The 22,469-nt window shown below is 35.6% G+C and overlaps 4 protein-coding genes and 1 non-coding gene across 5 annotated transcripts; 3 read left to right on the top strand and 2 right to left on the bottom strand.

The window, feature by feature from the left end:
* Positions 1-283: 283 nt before the first annotated feature.
* LOC133292666 (plastidic ATP/ADP-transporter-like) lies at positions 284-4,236 on the top strand. The gene is made up of 5 exons (XM_061491112.1): positions 284-1,176; positions 1,737-1,991; positions 2,479-2,622; positions 2,721-3,068; positions 3,542-4,236. Exons 1-5 carry the CDS (start codon positions 412-414, stop codon positions 3,911-3,913), a joined length of 1,884 nt encoding a protein of 627 aa, XP_061347096.1. The 5' UTR covers positions 284-411; the 3' UTR covers positions 3,914-4,236.
* A 3,766-nt stretch (positions 4,237-8,002) lies between these two features.
* LOC133292667 (root phototropism protein 3-like) lies at positions 8,003-10,939 on the top strand. Its single transcript, XM_061491113.1, has 2 exons — positions 8,003-8,861; positions 10,211-10,939. The coding sequence occupies exons 1-2, from the start codon at positions 8,103-8,105 to the stop codon at positions 10,778-10,780; spliced, it is 1,329 nt and encodes a 442-aa protein (XP_061347097.1). The 5' UTR covers positions 8,003-8,102; the 3' UTR covers positions 10,781-10,939.
* Positions 10,940-11,322: 383 nt separating this feature from the next.
* Positions 11,323-14,441, bottom strand: LOC133292668 (uncharacterized). The gene is made up of 7 exons (XM_061491114.1): positions 14,283-14,441; positions 14,014-14,129; positions 13,810-13,928; positions 13,206-13,368; positions 12,913-13,122; positions 12,465-12,779; positions 11,323-12,376 (listed from the first exon to the last, which is right to left on the bottom strand). The coding sequence occupies exons 1-7, from the start codon at positions 14,439-14,441 to the stop codon at positions 11,323-11,325; spliced, it is 2,136 nt and encodes a 711-aa protein (XP_061347098.1).
* A 2,433-nt stretch (positions 14,442-16,874) lies between these two features.
* Positions 16,875-16,946, top strand: TRNAD-GUC (transfer RNA aspartic acid (anticodon GUC)). Its single transcript has one exon. It is a non-coding gene; the product is annotated as a tRNA-Asp (tRNA).
* A 1,355-nt stretch (positions 16,947-18,301) lies between these two features.
* Positions 18,302-21,586, bottom strand: LOC133292670 (pleiotropic drug resistance protein 1-like). The gene is made up of 11 exons (XM_061491116.1): positions 21,575-21,586; positions 21,386-21,463; positions 21,152-21,276; positions 20,706-21,038; positions 20,294-20,584; positions 20,093-20,176; positions 19,865-19,998; positions 19,540-19,767; positions 19,265-19,436; positions 18,913-19,167; positions 18,302-18,776 (listed from the first exon to the last, which is right to left on the bottom strand). The coding sequence occupies exons 3-11, from the start codon at positions 21,218-21,220 to the stop codon at positions 18,513-18,515; spliced, it is 1,830 nt and encodes a 609-aa protein (XP_061347100.1). The 5' UTR covers positions 21,221-21,276; positions 21,386-21,463; positions 21,575-21,586; the 3' UTR covers positions 18,302-18,512.
* Between the last annotated feature and the right edge of the window lie 883 nt (positions 21,587-22,469).

Raw genomic sequence — 22,469 nt, 5'->3', positions numbered from 1 at the left:
ATCAGTCTTAAAGATCCTACAGATTTTCTTCCCCATGCTTGAACTTTCTCGTGCACTTTTCCATATCTATCGTTTTCAGTTTCCTTCTCATTTCTGGTTATGGGAATTCATCTAAGCCACAATCTGTCTCTTGGGGTGAACAAATTGTATATGACATAGACAAATTCCCATTTTTTTCACATAAAAGGTTTTTATTTAATTTAATTTAATATATTATTATTTTTGTTGTCTTCCTCAACCCTACGAGGGTTTGGTACTTGAGAAGATTCTTTGGCATATAAAAGAAAAGATATTTATTCGTATCTGCCCCTTTCTTCTGCAATATCGAACTACCTTATCTCTCTTTATCCCTCACTGTGTCTCTTTTTGTGTTCTCCTCCTGTTGAAGTCTCAAAGGGACCAAAGAGAGACATGGAGGCTGTTCTTCAGACCAGAGGGCTTCTCTCTCTCCCTACAAACCCCAGGAACAGGGTTTTACATCCATCTCAGGGCTTAAAGTACAGATTTTTCTCTCCAAAGCCCAAAATCCTTGGTGGGTCTTCTCTGACTACAAATGGATTCCAAAAATTCAATGGCTTTGCCTCAAAAACCAACGTCTTTGGTCAAAAGGATCGAAATTTGTTCATCTGCAAGGCTGAAGCTGCTGCTGCTGCTGATGGGCAACCAGTATTTGGGGAACCAGAAATCGAAGAACCAAAGTTTTTGGGTATTGGGGTTACTACCTTGAAAAAGATTGTACCATTGGGGATGATGTTCTTTTGTATCCTCTTCAACTACACGATTCTAAGAGACACAAAGGATGTGCTGGTTGTGACGGCCAGAGGAAGCAGTGCTGAGATTATACCTTTTTTGAAAACTTGGGTGAACCTTCCTATGGCTGTTGGGTTCATGTTGTTGTACACCAAGTTGGCCAATGTATTGTCCAAGCAAGCTCTCTTTTACTCTATTATCCTTCCCTTCATTGCCTTCTTTGGGGCGTTCGGGTTTGTTTTGTACCCTCTCAGCAACTATATCCACCCTCAGGCATTTGCGGATAACCTTCTTAACACCCTTGGCCCTCGGTTCCTTGGTCCACTTGCTATTATGAGAATCTGGAGTTTCTGTTTGTTCTATGTCATGGCTGAATTGTGGGGGAGTGTCGTGATTTCCGTGCTCTTTTGGGGTTTTGCCAATCAGGTTATTGTCATTGTTTGAACTTTGAACCGACTTTGTTGGTTGGTTTTTGGCTTTTGATTCTGTTATAGTATATGTTGGTATCGTTATCTTATTATCATTTTCAACTCTGGTATCGTAGACATGACATCATAATATCATCATCTTCATTGGCTTGGATTGTTTTACATTTCATGTATTCCTTTTTGGCATCTGTACACTGGTTTTGATTCATTTCCCTTTGGTTACCATGTTAATTGTAATTATTCTGTCTCTCTCTCTAGCTTAGCCATTCAGCATTTCATGAGCCGCTTATATGTTATTATTTCTTCATTTAATTCATAATAGTTAGATGCTTGTTTCACTTGCAATAATATGCATAAAACCTTATCTGGTTACGATGCTATCCTGTGATGGCAGGGTAAGATGTCGCATCTTTTTTTTATTCAAATAAAATATATATTTTCCAATTTTGAACTGATTTATGCAAATTATAATATATATAGAGCAGAAAGATGAACATGATGTTATGAGGTTCTTCTTCTTTGTGAACGAGAGTGCTAATATCTTCTATTTTTCTGCAGATAACTACCATCGATGAAGCTAAACGTTTCTATCCACTGTTTGGACTTGGGGCCAATGTAGCCCTTGTGTTCTCTGGTCGGACAGTGAAATACTTTTCTAATATGAGGAAAAGTTTAGGTCCCGGAGTTGATGGTTGGGCTATCTCTCTAAAAGCAATGATGAGCATAGTTGTGGTTATGGGATTTGCAATCTGTTTCCTGTATTGGTGGGTGAATAATTATGTTCCTCTTCCTACACGTAGCAAGAAGAAGAAGGTATTCTTTTGAAAGGAAGCTATACTATTGTGCATATAATTTTTGTACCTAAGGCAAGCTGAAGCATGATTATTCCATTGTTTCCCCTGCTTATATTTTTGTTTCATTCTTGATTCTACAAATTGAGTTGCCAAGACAACTGAAAGTTAAGTAATATAGCAGTCCTCAGTTTTTCTAATGTGTGTTTGGTCATTGGTGTTAAATGGGGTGTGTATATATATATATATATATATACAGAGAGAGAGAGAGAGAGTAGAGAAGTTTTTTATTTCAAAAACTGGCTTTTAATCTAATATTTATATGAGGTTCCATTTCTGTAGTATGGTTGGCTCACTTCTATGTGTGTAAGTAAGACATTGTCCTAGCTATGTGGTCTTATCCCCATCTTATTTCTAATATGTCAGAAAATAGCAAATTCTGAAACTCTATTTTTTAATAATATTTGCAATAGCTTAACTGACATTTACCTTGTTATTCATTTTTCCAGGAGAAGCCCAAAATGGGAACAATGGAGAGCTTGAAATTCTTGGTGTCTTCAAAATATATAAGAGATCTTGCCACTTTAGTGGTTGCATATGGAATTAGCATTAATCTTGTTGAGGTTACATGGAAGTCAAAGCTCAAAGCTCAGGTAATGTAAAACTTTCTTTCTTCTGATTTTACTTACCTGCCATTTTGTAGTGCTTTTTTTTTCTCTCTCTCTCACACTCACCTCTAAAAATTGTGCAGTTTCCTAGCCCAAATGAGTACTCATCTTTCATGGGCGACTTCTCAACTGCGACTGGAATCGCTACATTCACGATGATGCTTCTAAGCCAATATATATTTGACAAATATGGATGGGGAGTTGCTGCCAAGATCACCCCCACCGTCCTGCTTTTGACAGGAGTTGGTTTCTTTTCTCTCATATTATTCGGAGGCCCAGTTGCACCTGTTATTGCGAAGCTTGGAATGACTCCACTGCTAGCTGCTGTATATGTTGGTGCCATGCAGAACATATTCAGCAAGAGTGCCAAGTACAGTTTATTTGATCCCTGCAAAGAAATGGCCTACATACCCTTGGACGAGGATACCAAGGTTCGGAGTATTATCCGCTACTGTGTTATATTTACACTAAATTTACATGAAAGTTCTGATGATTTTGATTTTATAAAGTTTAAAGACCTGAAACTGTGCAAAGTTGTGTTAAAAATCTGTTAAAAACCTTGAGGTCACCACCCCAAAAGCTAGCTCTAAGGGTGGGAGTGCCCAAGGCCTTATAAACCTCACATTAGTTTCCCATACAACCAATGTGGGACTATATTTCTCAACACGCCCCCTCACACGAGAGCCCACTGGGCTTGAAGGGTGGACAACATACAAGTCCACCTACATGTGGAAATTCCACTACAAAGAAAGTGGGAGGCGGTGAAATTTCGAACGCTCTGATATCATGTTAAGAACCTTGGTGTATCCCAAGGTTCTTAATAAAATCTTTGTTTATGACTGTTTTTAAATACGAAAATCATGTGGGGGTATCCACTTTTAACTGTATAAATTCCTTGCTGTAGGTCAAGGGGAAGGCAGCTATTGATGTTGTATGCAACCCATTGGGGAAGTCTGGAGGTGCTCTAATTCAGCAGTTTATGATCTTAACTTTTGGTTCACTAGCTAATTCAACTCCATACCTGGGAGGGGTGCTTCTGGTGATTGTTCTTGCCTGGTTAGCAGCAGCCAAATCCCTTGATACCCAGTTCACTGCATTACGTAAAGAAGAAGAACTTGAGAAAGAGATGGAAAGAGCAGCTGCTGTTAAGATACCAGTGGTGTCTGGGAATGAAGAAGATGGCAATGGTTCTCTAGCAAGTGTTTCACCATTAAATCCAGCAGCAGGTGACTCCTCAAGCAGTTCATCTGAAGCCCCCACTTCTCGTAATGTTTGATCATGCTTCTTTCTGTAGAATTTGCCAGCCAGAAAGATTAAGTACAACTCATGAGAGAAGTGCTAGGTGAAACTATTTGCTGTAGGTTATTATCTGCCCTATAGAATAAGTTTGCTTCTCACTTTATTCTAGTCCCATTATTATGATTATCATTATTTTTTGTCCCTATAGATAGAATGAGCTTATTCTCTGTTATGAAGGTTTCCTACTTTGTAGAAGCACATTTTAAAAGGAAGAATTGTAGTTCTTGTTTCTTGTTCATCTTGTATGGTTACAGGGAGTTATGCTACCCACTGACTGAAATCATTATTTGAATTGATCGTAGCATTTTGTTAAGTACTAATCTTAACATGGGCTTCACATTGGACATATTTTTTTTATTTTTTTTTTCGTTTATTGAGACGCAAAGCAAATCTTTAAACTACTGTTGATGTTATATTGAGACCCAAAGCCCAAAAATTTTTATCCTTTTTTCAATAGGGTGTAAATGAGTTGGGTCAAGTTAAGTTTTAGTTTAAACAAGTCAAACTTATAAAAAATATTTTGAATTTGGCTTAGCCCATTAACCAGGTACGAGCTAAAATCTAGATTTGACTTGATTTGTTTATGAAAAAGTAAAGGCTTGGCTTGAGCTTGTTTGACTCATTTATAATTATAAAATGCATTTTTTTTTAAATTCACATACGTCCAAATATCAAGACTATAAATGCATTAAATTTTGTATTCCTTTGTCAAATAAAAATAATCATAAAATTCACTCAGTCTACATATAATTACATTTTTAATACTATTTAGCCAAAACAAAATATATTATTTATTATAATAACATATTAGGCGGGTTCATGAACTTTCAAGCCAAGTCTCATTAGATTAGGCTTGAGCTTGTTTGCTTAATAAGCTTTTTTTTTTTATGTTTAAGTCTGTTTTATTTATTAAATAAGCCAGACCAGGTCATATCAAGCTTAAAGCAAGTTAAGCTTTGAACCCCTAATAAATCGCTCGGCCCATACACGTAGGGGTGTAAATGGGCTGGGCTTTGGCCATCCTGGCCCAAGCCTACGTCAAAAAAAATTCAGCCTATCTGGCCTACTAGCCTATTAAAGGCTTTATTTGTAGGCCAAACTCGGCCCATTTTCAAAAATAAGAAAGCCCGACATGGCCTACAGGCCTTGTAGGCCTCCCACTATATATACTAAGCAAAAAAAATAATTGTATAGAGCAAAGAAAGCTCCATTCATGCATGCACTAATACTTCTCATAAGAAAAAAATGACAAACAAGAAAGAGTCAACATACTACCTCAGCTCTAGAATGTATATCATAGAGGAATAGAGTCAAAGAAATGGGAAAAATATGAAAAATACAATTACTGGATGCTGAAATAAAGTCTACAAGAGAATGTCATTCATTTAAAAATCTTTAAATCACCATCAAGATAAGGGAAAGAAGAGTATTATTGAAAGATTTTCATCAGCAACATCATAATCCAGTAAGGTACCCATTGCTCTATGGTATTAAGCTGCAACAGCATGTAAAATTTGGAGACATTAGACAAGTTTTCCTTTCATAGAATAAAATAGCACAAAAAGTAAGAGATATTAGTATTTGGTACTTTGTGTCTTTGCCACATAAAATAAATATTATTTTATTATTTTATTTTAATAAATTAAATAGGCCAGCCTACAAGGCTGTAGGCCGGGCTTGACAAAATTGGCCTATGGCCTATTTATTAAAAAATCTTTTTTATAAGCCTAAGCCTACTCTATTTTTCTGAAAGGCCGGGCCTGGGCTGGGCTCAATGTAGGCCGGGCCGTAGGCTGGGCTGGGCCAGCCTGGCCCAATACACGTCTAATTGAGGGAATTTTTTAATGTGCTCCTGGACCACTGTAGTTCTTTTACTTAAAAATTGACACTTGTATTAATTTTATTTTTTTCTTCTTTCTCCTCTCTCCTCAACTTTTTCTCTCATTCTCTCACGTCTTACCAATTTTTTTTTGATCCGAGACCAGTATGACTTCGTTCCTAATTGAGACCATAGTTGTCCAAACTGGACAGGACTATTGCCAGGAATAGATTTCTAACAGAGAAAAATGAACTGGTTTGGGCCAAGTAATTTGGATCATCCACTCATTTCATAATTTTTGGTATTGTAAATCATTACAGTGTAGCTGTTGTAGCAAAATAATTATGGGCTGGGTTTAATATAATAAAATAATAAAAATGAAGTGGGCCCATCGAATCAGTGGTGCATTTGTTTGCCACGAAAGCAACAAATATTGAGGTTCACGAGCGTGGGATGGAGTTGTTGGGATGCAAAGCACACAGGTTTTCGTTTGCTTCCTCTCCGTACAGTTTTCACCATTCATTGTGTGCTTCGTGCAGTTCTTGATTCTTCAAATCAACGGCCCCAAGGCCATGATCAACCTAGATATAATATAATGTAATGTAAAGAAAACAAACAAGCTCCAATGTTTGTTTGTTTGTTTGTTTGTTCCTCTATATGGTATTCTACCCATGTAAATAGAACAAGTCCAAATCCCTTACGCAATACATAAAAGATATAGAGAGAACAAAACAATTGCTTTCAAATTTTGATCGTGTCATAATTGCTTTTGTTCTTCGTGCTACGTAGAAGGATATGCGCAATTGGGTCTTCTGTCATAGCCAGGGATAGAATAATGTGGTTGTGTCAGTGGTCCTATTCTCCCAACACCTCTTTCACTCCGTTCACCGAGAAGGCTAAAAGAATTAATTTTATAATTAATGCAATGATTCTTATTTTTATTTTTATTTTAAATATTGACAAACAAAGATTTACATATACCACAAAATATCTCAAGTATCAGTTGAACTTAATTTTAGTGAATAAGTGAATGGAGATTAAAGTAGAGAACAGTCAGAATAAAATCTCATTGCATTTTTCCACATATGAACAAATATTATTTATTAGCTTTGTCATGGAAAGTACTGAACATGAACATCTTCCACGGCCAAAGTTTTCATCAAAGAGACCCACCTTTAAAAAGTTACTTTTTAGCGCAGCGCTTACTTTTCGCATTATTTTCAGCAATAGTTTTATAATTCCTACAGGAGCTTGACTCAATTACAAAGTCCACTCTGCATGTTGAATGATCAAATTAAAAAAAAGTTAAACACCCAAGAAAAATTTAATATGAATATAAAAGATTAGTATATAAAAAAGAGGAGGATATTCTAAGTACTAAAATTTTCTACTATTAACTTACTACCTATCTAATCACCATCTATGAAGCACCGACACTTCAAAATCCTTGACGTGTCGTGTCCGACACTTTCCGACACTCTTCGACACTCCCCGACACTCTAACACGTGTTATAGAAATTCAAAAAAAGGTTCAAAGGTTGCGTTGCGTTGAGTTTTTAGTTTCAACTATTAAATTCGTTGAATTTCGATTACCATTTTATTAAGTTTAATATAAATATTTGGGATATCTTATGTTTCTTTGCAAAATTGATGAATATTATAAGTTTAATTTCATTTTTTTGTTAAATTATTGAATATTAAATATAATATACACTACATAAATTAAAAATATTATTTCATATCAAAACGTGTCCTAACGTGTCGAAATCTAACATTTTTTAGAATTAACGTGTCGGAGTGTCGTGTCGTATCGTGTCACGTGTCCCGTATCAGTATCGGTGCTACATAGATCACCATTAGATTAACATTTTCTCTTTCTTCAAATTTTTTTTAACATTCTCTCTCTTTGATCCAATGATGATGTAATGGGTACTAAGTTAGTAGTAAGAGTTTTTGGTAGTTAGAATATCCTCGCTTTATAAAAAAATTTCATTAATATGAATATGAAAGATTAGTATATAATTTTTTTTTGAAATTTCACACCTTATCTCAGAGCAGTTAGATTAAAAAAAATCAACGACTCTGATTTGTTGTAAGCATATGATATCATTTATCTATTTTTTTTTATCTAATAACTCTAATTTGACAGTGATGATGTTAAGTGATCCTACCTCAAAAAAATATTATATAATATAACCAAATTAGTAGTAATAATAGTTTCCAAAAAACTAGGTTGATAATATTTTTTTATAGCTTGTGGACTATGACTCTCCAACCAAAATAGCTAGTAGTAGTAGTAATATAGCATAGAAGTGTACCCTGCACTGTACTAGAGCTTCTATGCAAAATGAACAAGAAGCAATCTTGCGAAGAATCCGTAGAAAAATGTCCAACACAAGCATCATCGGAATGCTGGTTCGACGATGCATGCATCCTTGACATGGATTACTTCGTGAAGACACTTTCAGCCATCAAACAGAAAGGCGTGCGTGCTGATTTGATTGGTTCCATCATCACTCACTATGCTTCAAAATGGCTCCCAGACCTCTCTGCAGGTGATGATGATGATGATGATGATGATGTTGTTGTTGCTGAAAAGGGTTTCAACCAATTCCAAGAATCACCTGAAAGTGTAACAACTTCATGGATGAAGAAGAGGTTCTTTGTGGAAACCTTGGTGGGTGTTCTTCCTCCTGAGAAGGATTCAATCCCATGCAACTTCCTCTTACGCCTTCTTAGAACAGCCAACATGGTTGGGGTTGAAGCCACTTATAGAGCTGAGCTTGAGAAACGAATTTCGTGGCAGCTAGACCAAGCTTCACTCAAAGAGCTTATGATACCTTCTTTCAGTCACACTTGCGGGACTCTCTTGGATGTTGAGCTTGTGATTAGGTTGGTTACGAGGTTTGTGAGTTTGGATCATGAAGGAGTTAAAAGTGGTTCTGCTTTGGTTAAGGTGGCCAAGTTGATTGATTGCTACCTCGCTGAGGCTGCTGTGGATGCTAATTTGAGTTTGTCTGAGTTCGTTGCACTTGCTGGAGCTCTTCCAAGTCATGCAAGAGCTACAGATGATGGCTTGTACAGAGCCATTGATACTTATCTAAAAGTATGTCTTTTCATTTTAGTTAAAAGTAAATAAAATTAAATTGCTTTATTTACTAGAGTTCATTCCCTTTCTTCCTCTGGGCTCTTTATGCTCTAATTTTATTTATTAAAGATAAATAATGAGTGAAGCAAACAAGAGGAGATGAATTTTAAGAGGTTCATTCTGGATATCCTAGAAAATGTTTTCTTGTGTTGTAACGAGCATGAGATTCTTCGGAGTAGGAAGTTGAACAGGGAGCTGAGGTAGAAGTGAAATGACATAAATATCTTTTATGTGGGGCTATGGTATCATAGCTGTACTCAACATTTCTCTGCATTTGGCTTTTCTCTTGTTCACATCGTACAAGGTGATGTAACTGTTTTATTTTACTGAAATGGAATATAATTAATTATAAGCCTTTATATTTCTCAAGTTATATTAGATAAATTTTCTTTTGTTGTTATAGAGACAAAAATATGTAGGACTTATATGTTAAAAACAATTATGTACGTGACTCATGTCACTACAAAAATCAAAGAGTGTGTAAGAAATTTTTTTTATCTTCTTATCTTACATAAGAAGTATAAAACCCTTAATTATGAGTTGAGTATAAGAAACTCTTTCAAATATTGATGTTAAAGCTTGGCATTTACTTCCTATATTTTTATGTATTACTTGTTGTCGCTCTAAAAGTCTTCCTTTTAAATTTAAGAGTAAATATCCTTTTTAGTCTCTGGCAATATCTATGAAGTCATTTTCAGTCCCTGACGATAAAAAATGACCAAATTAGTCCCTGAAAGTACAAGAAAAGGGTCACTCTACATATTTGGGAGTTGACATAAGGACTAACATGGCCCTTTTTTTGTAATTTCAGGGATCAATTTGATCATTTTTTATTGTCAGGGACTAAAAAGGACTTCGTAGATATTGACAGAGACTAAAAAGGGTCTAAATTCAGTTAACCCGCCATGTGCAAGTAGGCCATCATAGTAGTTAGCCTTCCCATTTGTTATTTGAATAGTACAATTCTATCCAGTTTATGACTAGATTTTCATTTTACTATTTTCAAATGCATAAACAAACCATTTTGCCATTTAAGACAGTATTAAATGATGATACTAGTTATTGCTCTAAACAAGAACATGGGCAAAATTGAGTTTCGTTGACTTGTAAATGCTGATCATGATTGTACCAAAACATTCCTGTTTTATTCGGTGCAAGGGTAATGAATGATAAAAAACATGAAAAGCAAGGAAAGAAAAATGGAAACAAAGTTAAAGGATTTGAAGAAAATTTAGAGCACTTTGTGTTTTGAGTACTTGATAGTGAGTTAAGAAACATGGTTCATGCACTCTGGTTATGTGTTATAGGCACATTCATGTGTGTCGAAGCAAGAAAGGAAGGGTCTGTGTAGGCTGATTGATAGCCGGAAACTCACACCAGAGGCCTCACTTCATGCAGCTCAAAATGAACGGTTGCCTGTTAGAGCTGTAATTCAGGTGCTCTTCTCTGAACAAACCAAACTCAATCGCCACATAGATTGGAGTGGCTCTTTTAGTGGTTTGAGAAGCCCCAATGGCTGGTTCGATCCACAAACAACACGATGCCTTTCAAAGCGTGAAATGAATGCTCAGCAAATGGAGATAAGGAAGCTGAAGGAAGATGTTTACAGGCTGCAAAGCCAGTGCAATGCCATGCAAGTGCAGATGGAGAGGATGGTGGAAAAGAAGAAAGGGTTCTTCAAATGGAAAAGGTTTGGGATGCCTGCGTTTAGTAAAAGCTTGGGAGGAGTGGAGAGAATGGTAGAAGAGGCTGAAAAGGAAGTTGGGTTTGGAAGGCAAACGCCTATGGACATGAAAACCAGTTTGGTCAAAGATAGGACTCCCCACAAGTGGAGGAAATCAATGTCCCGAAAGAGAGGCTGTGAATTACAAATATAATTGATATATTTTGTGTTTGTTATAGAAGTTCGTTTATTGGAGTTAGACTTGAGATATAATGTAAGATAAACTTTGTTGCATTTCGAATAAATTCAATAAAGATGTGAGGATACCAAATAATGTAACTCAGACTTCATAGTGAAGAATAAATAAATTACTATAGCAGATGCAAGAATTTTCAAATTTCTAGCACAAAACTTTATGCATGTAAATTTTGTCTCCTATCTCTCAATATGCGCAAAGCAGGAAAGTAGACGTAAGAGAAATCTAATGCTTTCAGCAAAAACAACAAGCTGTTATCACTTACCAAATATCTGACAACTAAAAAATCTTATACACAAATCAAACAATAGAATGAATGCACACATTTTACACACTGAGTTTATCTCTTTTTTTTATTATAATAAATTTCACTCACTTATTCTATTCAGCTAACGTCACTCAAATTGTAAAAGGCTGCGAGAAACATAAAGTTATGCATGGACCAAAGTAGAGCCTTCAAGAAGCTGTTTGGTGCTGCAAGATCCTTATAACCACCATCATCACTTGCTTATTTTCTTCCTAATGCTGTCCACACCTTTTTTCATCCCTTGAAGCAAAGATGGAGATGATGGGATTCGCCTCAAGGTCCTGGCACTCTCTGATCTAGCAAGCCCTTTTTCCTTTTTATGTTGTTCCCTTCCTTGTATCCCTTCAAAACTAGGCGTACCATTTCCTTCATCTATGAAAGCTTCTTCAGAGTAATTTTTATATCCTGTCGGCACAACACTCCTAGCATCATTTTCTATTCTATCTTCTTTCTCTGTCCAACCGTTCTTGTCTTGAAGAAGCTGCAGCTGCTTCTCTTTATAATCAGAATCTGAAACTTCTGAGATCTTCAACTCCTTTTGTGGGAACTTCTGATTCAATTGTTGGATTATATTTTGAGTCCCACAAGAAGCATTTTCGTTTGTTTCTTGTGGATCCGTTCCTTCTTCTGGATTATTTTCCAAAAGCATTTGAAGCCACTTTTCAACATTCCCTTTGCCACGTTGCTTCCTGGTTTCTTCATCTTCCTCAGTTTTTGTCTCATGAAGAACTGGCAATGAAACAGCATAATTCCTCTTGCCTTCACTGATTTCTAGCTTCTGAAGTTTGTGCTCAATTGAGTTTTCTTCATCCAAGGCCGCAACAAGTGATTTGGTATGCTCCTCAAGCTTCTCTTGTGTGATACTATTAGCTGGCATTTTCATCTTCTCTTCTTTTTCCTCTTGCTTTTGTTCTTCGTTTGCAGACAAGCCAGCTACGGATGCCCTTTGTTCCTCCTCCAAAAACACTCTGAGCTCCTTGTGAAAAGGTGTTCTTGGCCTCATTCCAGGCAAATAAAGAACAGGTTTATTGTCTCTCTCTTCAAGAATGGAAGCATCTATTCTTGACCTCTTCCTTCCTTGGTCCCATTCAGGTCTAATCTGTTTCTCTATGTCATCTCTTTGTCTATACTTCTTGTGAAGCTCTTTTTCTGCAGCATCACAAATTTCCCTCTGTGCTTCAAGTCTAGCCATTAGTGCACTAGTTGCAGCCTGGTTCAATCTTACCTGCTCCTTATAAATGACACTCCTACACGAAAAGCCATTTTCAAAAACCAATGTTGAAGTCCAAAGAAAATATAAAGAAAAGTTAAACCATTTCAATTTCAAAAACCTACTGGTGCATAGTGTCTCTAATCATCTTCTCTAGCATGGTCCTGTAGGAAGATTGAGCCTCAGCTAACCGTCTGCACTTTTCTGCCTTCCTCTTACGTTTTATGAGCGCCAATTCCAGGTCTTGAATAATAAGCTTTTCTTCCTCGTTTTTTAGCCTCGTTTCATTCACTTCATTATCTAACTTCTGTATTTCTGCCTGCATTTTTGTAGTTTCTTCTCTTTGCTTCAAGGAATCTCTGGCCATGACAATGGCTTGATAGGGGTTTCTAACAAACTCTGGATCTTCGTTTTCTTTCAGGAGATTGCCATTTCTTTTTCTTGCAGCTACTGAAATTATTTTCAATAAGAGATTGGTCAGACATAAATCAACCTCTATGTTCAAATCAAGATAGTTAATTCAAACTTGGTATCATGATAATGATGCACTGCCACTAACCTATTGCAGGAGACATAGGCCTCGGGTTCTTATTGTAATCAAGTTGTCTTAAAGCTAGTGTATCATATGGTTCCCTTCGGGATTCTACGATTGCAGCTGGAGCAAGACCAACTTCTTCTTTCAACCCAATGAAGTGTTGCGGAAAAGAATGAGAATCTACTATTTGTGAAGCATTCAGTTCTTGATTTTCTCCATCAGAAAACAAAAATGAAAAGGCTCTGTGCCTGTTGTTTGTTTGCAAGTACAAACATTATCAGCCTCCCCACTTGATGAACAATAAAAAAATAAAAAAATAAAAAAGACCTGCCTGAAGTCTGAGTTTGAAGAAGCAAAAATGGTCAGGAACTGGTTTACAGAGATACCCAATTGGAAATCCCACCATGGCACTAAGAATTCCAGCTTATTTTTCTTCCTCTTACATGCTTGCCGCTGTAATATCCTTAGATTGTTCAGAACAGTCAAACCTCCCCCTGCATTGTCATCCAAATTCCCAAAGGAGCAAAATCACACCAATTCTACACATCTTAAGAAGACATATATAGTTTACCAAAAAAACAAGACACACGTATATACCGGTTTGCATTTGTCATTTAATATGATACAACAAATTTTCTTACAAGATTTTGTGGGGTCCACACCTTTTGAAAAAAAAAAAAAAAAAAATTACGGCATGCAAAACGAATCTCTATAACATTACACAATCAATTTCCATACAACAAACTCTTATAAAACTCTATATATATATATATATATCATGATACTTTGATATCAAAATTTGACGACAAATCTTAACTTAATAAATTTAACTGTTATAATTTATTGGATCACACTTATTAATCAATTATTAATTCTGAATAAATTATAATCATTAGATCGATGGAAATCAAGAAAGAAAGAAAGCAATATATTACTTGAACAAGGAAACCAGTGATCAATGTCCCAAGCTAGAGGAGAGGCTGAGTCAGCATGATAATACAGAACATTGCCATAAGCATCTACTCGAATAACCGCAGGGTCAAATCCAGCATTCCTGAGATTTATGGCAAATTGATAAGTAATAAATACATCAAAATTGAAATTTCCAAAACTTGTTAATGCTCAGCTGAAGTTCCTACCCAAGATGGCTGAGCTGCTTCCACAAGATACTGACAAAGATTTTAGGCTTGGTCGTTGGCTTAGCTTTCGGATCGATCACAGGAAACATCTGATCTAAACCCCTTCCTCTCTCAACCTAAGTATTATAAGATTGCAAAACACATAATTGAAGCTACTCAGTGAAACAAGTCAATTTATAAACAAGACCCAGAACTCGTTTTCCATTAAAGTTCAATTCTTTACTTTTAAACCGAACATTGAGTGAAAGAGACAGATCCAATTTGCTTACCTCGTCTTCCTGCAAACCATAAGGGATGAAAGTGAAGGGAGGGCCATGGCTGTAGGGACTGAAACCCCTGTCGCAGCAGAGTTTTGAGTAGGCTTTTGGGTACCCAAGGTTCTCATTCACGGTCATTTCCTCTGGGGCGAACCCATAATCTTCAGCCATTATCGTTGAGTTTGAAGCGTTTGTTCTTTGTAGTGGAAGCTGATGCACAACTAAGTCGGAGCGTGTTTTGTTGATGTAGGAGCCAACGGTCGAATTGGTTTTACCTTTTAAATGTTCCAAAAAAAAAAAAAAAAAAATTCAAAATTTGAGGGTACACGAAAGAATTCAATCATTTATGGCTGGAGTAACGGTTACATGGGAGGGAATATCATACTTATTAAACGAACAGGGTCTTTGCACGGCTAGTAGAAGTCTCGGTTGATATGTCTAAAATTGATTCTTCAAATCAGATTTGAACATAAGCTCGTTTAATAAAATAACTTTTAGCTTCCAATTTAAAAGTTTGGTCTGAGACCCTTTCAACCTAATATATTAATTTATATTTTTTATACTATATATAATAGCCTTCTCTCTTCCCAACTCATTTCACATCATTTTATTGGTTACAGGGGCGGGTCCCACTTATACTATTTTTTATACTATTTATACTTCTGAAATTCAAAGAAGTTTCACGTTAGTCCCTCAAAATGACTAAGACGGGTCTATTTTGAATTTTAAAGGGATCTCGAGTCCAATTTTTTCCCCTAAAGGATTAAATTGGGTCATTTAATATTTGTTAGTATCCAAAAATTTTAAAGGGACCACTTATTTATATTCTTTTGTTTTTAATAAATTTAAAAAAATTTAAATTTTTTTTTGGAGGCGTAGCCCTCAAATCCCAACCGTAAATGTACAGACATAAATAAAATTTTCTAGGTCTGTCAGTGATTGGTTAAACAGACTTTTTGAATGATTTTGTTCTATAGTATGTTATTTGGATATACACTAAATTTATGATTCTTTGTAGAATTATTAGTGCTGTTGATCGTATATTTTATTTGTATAAATTTTTGTTGTCTTATTTTTTTTAACAGGCTGAATCATGCTTTTATTTTTTGTAAATAAATCAGGTCACGTACTGATAATTATATTCATAACAAATATTAGGTTAGGTCAGGCTGACATACTTAAACACATACTAAACTTATTCGGTCCGACTTGACCCGTTAACACCTCTAGTTATACTCTCTTTTGTGTACAATTTTTTTAGGACCAAAGTGCCCTTGAAAATTGAGATGTTTATTGTTTACCCACAGAAGGGAATAAAAGAGGAGGATGGTCATGGGGTTCAAAAGAAACAAAAATAAAGATGAAGGTTAATTCCAATTGTTGTGGACTAGATCATGTCGAAATTTGAAATCAGAAAGTAGGAAATGATTTCTAACAAATTAATGTCATTTGAACAACAAATTGGGGTCACCTCTCAAAAAAAGCTACCAAAAAGACCCTTTTATGTTAAAGGTACACTCCAGAAAAGAAATCAAATTATAATGAACAAGGGTCAAGGGCCAAGGGTTATTATATTGTACAAATACGGATATTTTCCCATCCTTTGTTGAACATTAGTGGGGGTAAGTAAGGTGCACGATGCTGGTTTCCATCTCGTTTGAATTAAGAACATGTCGTTGATGTGGACCTGTGGGAAAAAGATAAAACACAACCCGTCTCAAGTCTCAACTGAAGGGGCTTGCTGCTCTCTGTGGGCTAACCGTAGTTAAATGATCAATATGGCCCATGGATTCGGTCAATGAGTTTCGTGTTCTTTGGGTTTGCTTTTAACTTTCTATATGCCACACCATCTGAGTCCTATCTCGTCATTACTCATTAATTTTTTTTTCGTAGTTTTTCTTTTTAGGAATCACAAACAAAATCATTGCTTTATCATTTAGGTTAAACAGTATTCCACTTATTCCCCTATGGCTATGGTGTCTTGGTTTGTGAATATTCATAAATCAAACACAATTAATGGTGCATTTAAAGCTATGAAAGAGTGCATTTTCTTGCTTGGATGGATAAGAATAAGAGACCAAAAGACAGGGCAACATGGTCTAGCTATTCCTATACCATAAATGGGGTGCCATATATATATGATTTAACTAAGACAAGCAAATTTGATGTTATGCAAAGCAAAAGCTGAGAAGATCCTATAAGTGGCCTAAGATCGTCAATAAACTTACAAGAATTAAGCAGACAAAAATGGCTGATATGGTCTAAAGCACAAAGCAAGTAATTTCCTCAACGAAAAACATGGGAGAATGGTAGACAAAGTACTGAAATTTTGCCAATTTTGAAACCGACCATGCAAGAAGATTGGAACCCCATATTTTGCTATGCATCTGAATCAGGAAATACAACATGAAACAAGTGATTGGAATGAGTTTATCAAGGGTATCATTTGAAGAAAAAAAATAAAATAAAAAACTCCAAACACATAATATTGGAACATATATGGACCATGGTAAATCACTTTCAGAATATCAGTGGCATTATCAACGGGAGGAATATACCTGTTTAAAAGATGAAAATAAATTTGACATTAACAGAGAACAACAAGTCGTTGTAGTATAGTGGTAAGTATTCCCGCCTGTCACGCGGGTGACCCGGGTTCGATCCCCGGCAACGGCGTTTATTCTGCTTTTTAGTAATTTTGTTAGTTTTTTTTTTTTCTGGTACAACTTTTCATGAGGCTTATGCCTTATACTTTTGACGTATCAAAAGTTGGGCCAAACAGAATAACCAAACCAAATTTAATTCAACCCATATCAACGGTTTGATTTTATTGGATCCATAGATTTTCTCGAAAAAAACATGAAAGTAAATTAATTGGCATGATATGATGGGCCTTGGTCCCCCTTTTTTAAGGACATAAAAGCAAGAGAAATTATTTGATGTAAGATGGGTTACTGTGTTGCAAAAATAATTTCTCTACATTCTGTGTACTCTTACATCTAAAATTTCTTAAATTCTATACATTTGCAGGATTATCTTCAACATAAACGCCTAAACACTAAAATTGCGGGGTTACTAAGTGCAGGAACTGCATACCTTTTTTTTTTTTTTTTTGGTATAACCTCAGGAACTGCATACTTTAAGTCTTATAAATGGAGAGTTATCCACGAAAATATATAACCTAGAGTTGTAGACACTTTTTTTTATGTCTTAGTCACTATTTTCAACGCAGCTTTATCTAATGTATTGTCAAGAGGTCTTGCAATTATTTCTTGAGTTATTATTTGTTTCATCAACTATATATAGTTTTAATTTATCCAATTTTATCTCTAAAAATATGCAAATTATATGTTAATTATTTTTCAAAATAGGTATATATTTCAATTCAAATTATTTTTAATTCCAGAATGTATTTTTTCAAATAATTTAAAAAAATAATAGTCTATGTATGATTACGTTAGCTTATTTTTGTGTTTGAACAATTTATAATTAAAATCTCATTAAGAGAGTTTTTCTTTTTTTAAATTAAGTTTTGATTAGACATATTTTCCTTTCAATTTATCATACAAATTTTTTTTACTGAAAGAGTTAAAAAAAAAAATTCTCAAAAAAAAAAGAAAAACTGAATATGTACTAAATTGCTTGTTAATAAAATTCGAATGCGTGTTAATCATTTTTTATTATTACTTTGCCTGTTACTACAAATACAAAAAGTTTCAAGTACTACTGATCAGCCAATAGTCACCAGGACATAACAGAAACGATTGGTCACAATTTTCTTGATTGATGAAGAACACTCACTATACAATATATTGCAAATGTTGTAGCTAAGTTCCAGCCTTGAGTGGAAAAATTAAGTCTAGTTCGCATGGAAGATGAACATGTCAAGCAAAGCTTCTTGCATGCCAATTGAACATTATGTAAAATGAATATCTATTATCAAGAGATAAGGAATAGAGAATTCAGAACTCACAAGTGATTTTTATAGGCTGGCCTCAAAATAAATATTTTTCCATTGATAATAAAACTAACAATACAAAAGTATTATCAAAATCATATGCTTGTACATTTATTATATAAAGAAGCTTCAAATTGGCAGTAGAGAGAGGAAACAAGTTTCTCAAGCTAGTGCTGCATGAATGGTAGATACAAGAATGCTAAGAGTAAATACTAAATAGAAAATAGAAAAACAAAATAAAAAAAATATAAAGAATCCTTCACGTTTGGGAAAGTCTCCAATATCTATCTCTTTTGGAAGTTGAAAGCCTTGATTGCAACAGCAAAAGTAAAAGCAAAGAGAAGGGCGATGCCAGGAACGACAACTGCACAAACTCCAATGAAGTCATGTTTGAAACCATAAAATTCTTCAAGGAAAGCTTTCACAGACTTTCCATTTTCAGATTCCATTCCTGTAGTTATATCTCCAAACTGAGATGCAATCAATCCATATATTGTCCATGCCACCGGACATGCCCAATAGTACCATCTCCACCACACTGGGATGCTCTGTTAATGTAACAAGAAATTGTTTAGTGAGTCAGCATAAATAAATATACATTACATTATTATATTACATAAACATGTTCCATCTCCATCTATTAATCATGCATTATTAATTCATATATAGTTTGGCAACACTTACTGGTCTTGCGACGATAAATCCTGAGAAGAGATTCCAAATTGCATAAAATGCAGCAGCCACAATGGAAGCAACATGGTGATTTGGTGTCACTGCCACGGACATCATGCCGTAGAACGTGAAGTAGCACAATGTGAAGAACATGAAATATAGAAACCAAAAGAATTTCTCTGCAGTCCAGTCAAATCCCATCATAGCATAAACTATGAGTCCATATGTCACTGCTTGAGCAAAAATATAAGGCAACTCTACTAGAATCTGTGACACAAAGGAATGAGTTGTGTTAACAATACAAGCTGAAGTACTAATAATGAAAATGTTAGTAAAACTAATAATGATAATGATTTTAAGTTACCTGTGAAAATGCATAGGGTAAGGCAGAATACATTCCAGCAGCTTTTTCTCTATAAAACACAGTTCTTTCAACTGCTACCACTGGCTGTACTGATGAAGAATTCTGTACCCCAAGGAAGAGAGCAGCGGTCGACATTGAACCCACCGCATTCAACAGGTCTTGTCTATTTGAGCTGTCGTAATGTAAGTCACCAAACCACATGGTATCATTATATATTCAGAGTGGAAATCAAATAGGAAGATTACATAATCTAATATGAATATTTTGTGACTCACTGTTTGCCTCCGAGGTCCCAGAACATTGTTCCAAACATCAAGGCTATGAAAGTAGTGAAGAAATATCTCACAGCAGTGTATGGTGGATTGCGCCAGTATGAATAACGCTGTTTCCACAAGCAAGCCTGGCATTGGACCCAGAATGACTGTGAGAATTGAGTAGGGAAATGAAGATCCTTTGAACCAGGAGCAGGTTGGCCCAGTTCTTGTATAAGCTGCTTGTTTCTCCTGAAGAGCCATGAAATGGAAAAACAATTTAAGCATTTTGTAAATCAAGGAAACATTTATACATGACAATAGCTAATATATATATGCATTAGCTTACCTATATAGATCAGAATTCTTGTATAGGTCAGTAAAATCAACACCTAAATTGAGTTCTTGTGCAGTAGATGTAACTTCCAACATCCATGTTGCTGGGTTATATCCGTCTTTGATTTTACTCACACCCTCAATGCTCTGGACAATGGAAATTATAGGAAGACTTAAGTAAATACAACAAAATATTATAGTCGTTCACTTAGGTTAATATTGAATGTAAGTAGGATCCTACCTCGAAATACTTGATCAAATGGGTAGAATGACGACCAAGTGGCCCAACATATATTTCTTGTCCTCCACGCTTCATCAAGAATAACTAGAATCCCATATAATAATATTATATGTCAGATTCAAATCTAATTAATGGAGAAAGAAGGAAAATATAAAAGTAAAACACAAATTCATTTATCATTATCACCACTCGCTCACTAACCTCATCAAAAGCTTCAAATATATCAATGCTAGGCTGATGGATGGTGCAAACAACAGTTCTTCCTGTGTCCACAGTGTTCCTCACAGTTCTCATAACAATGGCAGCAGCTCTCGCATCTAACCCAGAAGTAGGCTCATCCATGAAGATTATGGAAGGATTAGCCACTAATTCAACTGCAATAGTGAGCCTCTTGCGCTGTTCAGTAGAGAGACCACTCACACCTGGCAAACCAACCAACGAGTTCCTCAATGTTGTAAGCTCCACCAGTTCCATCACTTCCTCAATGAACATCTACAACCATTTGTCAAGTTTGAACAATCAGCCTCTAAGTTGAGAAAGCCAGCAATCTCAATTAAATAAATAGCTTAAAATTTTTCATTATGCATGCTACAAGTACTAACCACTAACTAACCTTTCTGGTACTGGAATCAACTCCTGAAGGTAAACGAAGCCATGCTGAGTAGAGCAAGGACTCGTAAACTGTAACATGAGGTGAGTGGATATCATTCTGCTCACAGTAACCAGAGATTCGAGCAAATGTTTCTTGCTTCTTAGGGTACCCAGAAACTTTTATGGTTCCTTCAATATATCCACCGGTTTTCCTACCAGCCAGAACATCCATCAGAGTAGTCTTGCCAGCTCCACTCACACCCATCAAAGCTGTGAGAACACCTGGCCTGAATGCACCACTGACACCCTTCAAAAGCACTAATTTGTCCTCTTGTACACCTTGTTCTTTCATTTCCTGCCACAGTTGAAATCAAATGAGTGAGGTTGATCTCATCAAATTGTTTTTTATTCAAGCAGAGCTAAAATAGAAACACTGCTAGAAATGCAAATGCTAAATTTATAACATACCTGTGGCATGTCAACAGAGTATATGATATCGTCAAATGTGATAGAATGTGGTTCAAAAGGAAGAACCATTCCTTTTTTCTTTCCGTTGCTTGACTCAACAACAGAATCACCTCTTCCTGAACTTTCTGCATCACAATTGAAAATAATGTTTAGCGTTGTCTGAAGGAATATTATGAATTACTAATCAACTTTTGCCAATGAGTGTTAAAGAATGATATAAGCAAGATAGCTCACGTATGCGTGGTAATTCAACTTCTTCTACGGTTCTGTCATCTGATTCTTCAGTTATATTTGCTTGTGGCTTTTCAAATGCTGCACATTCAAATGCATATTTATCAATAAAATCTTGTATCATTATCACTATAAGAATTTTACAAGCACAATTAATCTCAAATGATGTGAAAAATACTCACGGCCGAGGACCTCAAGAGCCAGACCAAACAAAGCGTTGAAAAGGAACACAAATCCAACCGATGCCCCAAGGCCTAACCAATACCAATATGCATCTGTGAAGAATCCACGGGTATCCAGAAATACAGCTCCTAAATCGTAGGTAGACTGTAATTGGAGAGCAAATAAATAAATTAGGCCTAACTAAATGTTTCTTACTCTTAACCAAAAGTAGATTAGATAAATTATAGAGTTGCAAGTTCAAGAAATTACGTTGTGCCAATTGTACCCGAGATATTCATTGACCATTAAAGCATGTTGCCCATACATTAAAGGTGAAATCCAGTAACCCCAAATCCACCAGCTTTTGATATCCTCTGTTTCATTGGCAATGAAATGCAAGAACCATCATTAGCTAAGGATTCAGTATGTGATAATTGCAAAATATATTATTATTATTATTTTATTGCTGTTGTGTTGTGATGTTAATTGAACTTAAAAGAAAAGTGAGAACAGCAAAGGACCCAAATGTGTTAGCGACAATCATGTTTCTACCAAGTGCTGCAATGGCTCGGAATAATCCAGAAGCCATCTGACTGATAAATAATAGCACAAGGTACTGCTTGAAGAACCTGCAAGAAATTCAAGACCTCACTTCATAAGTATTAAGTAAAAAGCAAGAACTGGCATTCACATCATGCCACTAACAGATAAAAGTAGCTTCTTTACCTTCCAACATTTGGATCAAATCCTATACAATAGTAGGTTAGAAATACCCAAACAGCAACTTCCACTAATGTGACGGGAATCTTGAGAATCCATGAAGGAATAGCATATGCCCATGAGGGATAAAATAGAAGGTCCCGTTGCTTGTAGAATACAGGAAGCTTAGCAATGGTCATAGAAATCTCAGCCATTCCATTAAACA

The sequence above is a fragment of the Gastrolobium bilobum genome, unplaced genomic scaffold (genome assembly GCF_033153095.1).
Source record: "Gastrolobium bilobum isolate Gb01-03AN ecotype WA unplaced genomic scaffold, APGP_CSIRO_Gbil_v1 utg3831, whole genome shotgun sequence".
In the NCBI taxonomy this organism is placed as follows: Eukaryota; Viridiplantae; Streptophyta; class Magnoliopsida; order Fabales; family Fabaceae; genus Gastrolobium; species Gastrolobium bilobum.
Note: the sequence above shows the minus strand (reverse complement) of the source record. Positions and strands in the feature narration are given on the sequence as shown.

Excerpts from the sequence above, each read along its gene's own strand:
- LOC133292666 (XM_061491112.1), top strand. The coding sequence starts at position 412 with ATGGAGGCTGTTCTTCAGACCAGAGGGCTTCTCTCTCTCCCTACAAAC. Across the intron at positions 1,177-1,736 it reads TTTGGGGTTTTGCCAATCAG|ATAACTACCATCGATGAAGC; the intron begins GTTATTGTCATT and ends ATTTTTCTGCAG. Across the intron at positions 2,623-2,720 it reads AGTCAAAGCTCAAAGCTCAG|TTTCCTAGCCCAAATGAGTA; the intron begins GTAATGTAAAAC and ends AAAATTGTGCAG.
- LOC133292667 (XM_061491113.1), top strand. The coding sequence starts at position 8,103 with ATGAACAAGAAGCAATCTTGCGAAGAATCCGTAGAAAAATGTCCAACA. Across the intron at positions 8,862-10,210 it reads CCATTGATACTTATCTAAAA|GCACATTCATGTGTGTCGAA; the intron begins GTATGTCTTTTC and ends TATGTGTTATAG.
- LOC133292670 (XM_061491116.1), bottom strand. The coding sequence starts at position 21,220 with ATGGTTCTTCCTTTTGAACCACATTCTATCACATTTGACGATATCATA. Across the intron at positions 19,999-20,092 it reads ATTTGATCAAGTATTTCGAG|AGCATTGAGGGTGTGAGTAA; the intron begins GTAGGATCCTAC and ends TCCATTGTCCAG. Across the intron at positions 19,437-19,539 it reads TGGGACCTCGGAGGCAAACA|CTCAAATAGACAAGACCTGT; the intron begins GTGAGTCACAAA and ends ACATTACGACAG.
- LOC133292668 (XM_061491114.1), bottom strand. The coding sequence starts at position 14,441 with ATGGCTGAAGATTATGGGTTCGCCCCAGAGGAAATGACCGTGAATGAG. Across the intron at positions 13,369-13,809 it reads TCACTGGTTTCCTTGTTCAA|GGGGAGGTTTGACTGTTCTG; the intron begins GTAATATATTGC and ends ATGACAATGCAG. Across the intron at positions 12,780-12,912 it reads AATAAGAACCCGAGGCCTAT|AAAAAGAAATGGCAATCTCC; the intron begins GTCTCCTGCAAT and ends AGTAGCTGCAAG.